Source organism: Sinocyclocheilus anshuiensis, unplaced genomic scaffold (genome assembly GCF_001515605.1).
Source record: "Sinocyclocheilus anshuiensis isolate Anshui unplaced genomic scaffold, SAMN03320099.WGS_v1.1 scaffold186, whole genome shotgun sequence".
In the NCBI taxonomy this organism is placed as follows: domain Eukaryota; kingdom Metazoa; phylum Chordata; class Actinopteri; order Cypriniformes; family Cyprinidae; genus Sinocyclocheilus; species Sinocyclocheilus anshuiensis.
The window spans coordinates 1,094,861-1,099,172 of record NW_015542355.1 but is presented as its reverse complement, the minus strand read 5'-3'; the positions used below and the strand labels follow the sequence as shown (position 1 = coordinate 1,099,172).

The 4,312-nt window shown below is 36.3% G+C and overlaps 1 protein-coding gene across 1 annotated transcript in view; it reads left to right on the top strand.

Moving 5' to 3' along the window:
• The window catches only part of LOC107691689 (roundabout homolog 2-like), an 89,961-nt gene that overhangs the window by 35,672 nt on the left and 49,977 nt on the right, over positions 1-4,312 (top strand). The window contains exon 3 of the mRNA XM_016490469.1: positions 3,146-3,303. Within this exon, the coding sequence (XP_016345955.1) occupies positions 3,146-3,303 (158 nt within the window). The remainder of the gene's footprint in view (positions 1-3,145; positions 3,304-4,312) is intronic.

The window sequence follows — 4,312 nt, the reverse complement described above, 5'->3', positions numbered from 1 at the left end:
GGAATGCCACCATCATTCACCATGACATCCTCATGAAGTGTAATGTATATTAAAGCTTGACGCCACTCCATCGCATACATTTGAAGGGAAGGAAATTAAAACAGCAGCAGCTGACAGACATCCATTAGAGGTGCAAAGAGGGGTGCCCCAAATAGCTAACGCTAATATCTGCCTGTTCTGTTGTCCTGCTTTAGATTCATCAACAATATATATTCACTAGCACATGCTCGGAGAGCGTCATTCATCAAACCAAACTCTCCCGCCCGCCTCGATGACATTGTAGCGACATTAGCACAGTAATTTAGACGTAATGGCCGTACATTATCTATCCTAAAGTGAAAGCGTACACGCTGATTCACTTACGCCCACGTAAACACATCCTATGCACCAATTAATTCTCACCCATAATTAATAGTCAAAAACAAATTTGATTCCAACTGGTGTCAGGCTGTTTTTTGTCCATGTGTGACTTTTCATTCTGTTTCGGCCATAATAAATCTTGCATTATATCGATCCATAGCGCCTCTATAGTGATTTGTGACTCTAATCCCGAGGACCCGCCGCAGAAACACTCCAGTTCCTCTGCTCATCAAGAGGTATTAGGGACCTTGAGATAGCATCAAACTCTCACTAACCGCTTGCGGTGCTGAAGGACAGACGATGTCCCCAAGCCGCAAACCTTGACTGTGGTGCCGTTGATCTATTATGTGCATGACAATGATCAATTTTGGCAGATAAGACTAATGTCTTGCATTTAGGAGAGTATTCATAACACTCATACACATTTATCTTAAAATGCTAATGTGTAATGGGATAATTTTAAGGACAGTGGGACTGTGAACATGTTTAATTTGTTGTTATATACAATAGATATGGTTTGACCTGAATAATTTTCAAAGATTACAAAAAAACAATTATATTCAGTTAATGGCTTGAAGTGTTACAAAGTTATTATTGTGAATTATTTTTTGCAGATACAAATTTCACACATACTACATCTGTGCAAAACCCACCAGTGCTGTCTAGAATTGAGATACCACCACTTGGACTGGCTTAATATGCAAACTTTTTACCCCATCATCTCTCTGTAATTAATTAATCATTGTTAGGGCTTGATGTGCAAATTATGGCATAAAGCTCAACCTCCGCAGCTTCTAAAATCTGCCTTTATGTTAGGAAGCGTTCAGAAAGTTTATGTAACACTTCTGATATGCTGGTTTCAGCTGTAACAAAAAAGTTCTCTCAGCCCTCAAACTTTTCAGATTGTGTGATTTTGAGGAGACGTGTAAAGTGTTCTGGTTGAGAGAGAGCGTGAAAAAAGATGGATGGGAAGAGAGAAATTACTGCCTTCGGACTATTATGAGACCTCTGTCAGTTTGATTGGATTACAGAATTTGGAGAGGTTCAGGTCAGTCAAGAGAAAAAGAGAACGGGAAAGGATGGAAAGTACATTTGCTAAAAATAAGAGAAATGTATTTAAACACCTTGTATAGCCTAGAGACGCTAGAGCAGCTGTGTAGTACTTATGTATTTATTTATTCATCCATCCATCCCAGTATTTGAGTCTTTTCAATAAAAAAAACAAAAAACAAACACACACACACACACACACACACAGTATGTCTATTAGAAATGTAATAGTCTTTCTTATTTCAGAGTAAGAAAAATGATGTGTATTAAACGTCTTGGATACATTTTGCATAAAAATGTTCCATATGAAAATGCTTTGTTGTGTTTCTATTGGCCTTGAGATAAATTTGAAGAGTTGAGAGGTTGTGCGGTAAACCTTTATATGGAGATGTCTTATGCTAATCACCAACAGCAGGCACACGCCCCCCTCATTTAGAATAATTCATCAATAAAGAAAGAGGATGAAAAATTTCTATGGAAGCTTGCTTCCACCACAGGATAAAAATAAAGGTTATTGCAACTTTTTCTCACAATTCAGACAGAATTTAAAGAAGAAAGTCAGAATTATGAGATATAAACTCAGAATTCTAACTTTTTTTGCAAGAAAAATAGAATTATGAGATATAAAATTGTGAATATATTCAAAATTAAATCTTTTTGAATAGAAACGAATTTCTATACATTTTTCCCTTTGTGAAGCTGACAGAAATTGAAATGAAAACTATCTCTGTGTGAATAAGCAGAAAGCAATTATTAGTAAATGAAAAAAAGGAAAGGTGAAATTGCTGATTTATCAAGATATGAAAAAAATACAATAGGATTTTGCTAGCAGAATTTCTTCAGGCACTATTTAGTGTCTGCTGCCTGTTTTAGTGTTCGAGTTCAGTCTGTTCCCTCTGGCTATAAAGGGAACTTTAAATTTCCTTCTCTCATGGCTTGCCGACTAAAACAGGGTCCTATTTCAGTGGATTTATTTGCTGTCTGAGCTCTGGATATTGTGTTCTGAGTGAGAGAGCTGTAGTTTGGTTCATTTTTGGATCTGATCCAGCACAATATCGAAAGCCTTCCACTTCATCCGCTCTATCTGAATGCAGACCTTTCGCTCTGGGCCACAAACACCAATTGGAAATGTGCAGCTGCAGAACGATTTAGAGGGGCTGATAAAGCACTGGTCAGTTTAAAGTATTGGGAGTGCTGGCACTAAGGAATCTGATAAATGGCAATAAAATGGAAATCCAGATTGAGAGGAGGAACTGATATCATCAGCCACAAAGGTGCAGGAAGGTCGATTGAAGGATATTTGTGCTGCTGGTTATTGCCTATGTTGCCATTTTTTGTGTTTGCATGCGCTGTATGTGTTTTTGCACAGTGTCATTCTTGTGTTCTGTTTGGGACTTTTTTTGCCAGTATCCGTAACAAAAAAGGGTGGTTTTGCCAGTGTCTAACTGATTTAATTATTCATAGTAATGTGTTAGAGGAAACAATGCATTATTTATTAGGCTGACATGGACAATGAGCAAATTAAGACCAGGGGGAGAACAGGACAACATTGCAAACAAATTAAACCAGGAAAGCCAACTAACAAAATGATTGCAAAGCGATAATCTAATATCGCAAAATGTTGCTGCATAGCACAATAAAGTGTAGCTGTTTGTGGAGTTATTATATTGTGATATTATAGTGATCGTCAATCCCAGTTGCTGATAATTTTAGTCTTTTCTCCCGGTTTCTTCAGTTCTCCGGGATGATTTCCGACAGACCCCCAGCGACGTAGTGGTGGCAGCAGGGGAGCCGGCCGTGATGGAGTGCATCCCTCCACGAGGCCACCCAGAACCCACTATCTCCTGGAAGAGGAACAATGTGAAAGTGAACGACAAGGACGAGAGGATAACGGTGAATGTCCTCATTTCTCTCATCTCTTTTTCTTTCTTTCTATACATTTTCAAATAGGCCTACGTGTCAAATAAATACCATTCTTGTTCTATTCATCAAAGAATCCTAAAAAAATATACATCATGGTTTCCACAAAAATATTAAGAAGCACAATGTTTTCAACATTGGTGATAATAATGATAAGAAATGTTTCTTGAGCACAGAGTCATCATATCTGAAGGATCATGTGACACTGAAGACTTCAAATATTAAAGAGTAAAGATAAAATTTTTATTGACTCTAGAATGAATCTCAATTTCAATGTACTTTATTATTTGTTTCCATCTAATATTGACAAAGCGTGGAAACAAATCAGTTTTGAATAGAAGCAAAAACATATGTATGGTAACATTTTGAAAAACAAAGGAAGAAGTTCAGAGAGGACATTAGTCTTAATAACTCAAACAAACATGCACAAGCTAACAAATAGGAATTTATATATATATATATATATATATACGCATGTGATTAATTTTACAATCCTTAACACGTTAAAATAATTTGACACAAAATTACTGAAGCACAATTTCTATTCTAACCCCTTAACCCAATTTTGCGATTGGTTTAGGTTTTTTTTGGCATCTCCATGTGGTCCTGTTCTGTATCGCAACTTGGATTCTCTAAAATGTAAAAAAAAAAAGCTCTTTGCTGTTGCACTGTACACATACTATAACATTCTGATTTTTTTTTCTTTCATATGTGCTTATATGGGCTCCTTTATATCATTTGGTTCTTTGGTGTCCTTTTGGAGTTTCTAAGTGTCCTTTTTTGGAAAGTCATCTAAATTTATCTTGAAAAAAAGCTTGCAGAAAATATAGATGTTTGAGAATCACCCTTCAGTCTTTTGGTTTACTTTTCTGGATGTAGCAAATGATTACAAAATAAACATTTGAAAGAAGATAAATGGTCTATGCTTAATTTCATGAAGTGTGTGATTAATCGCGATTAATCACAGAAAAAGGATGTGATT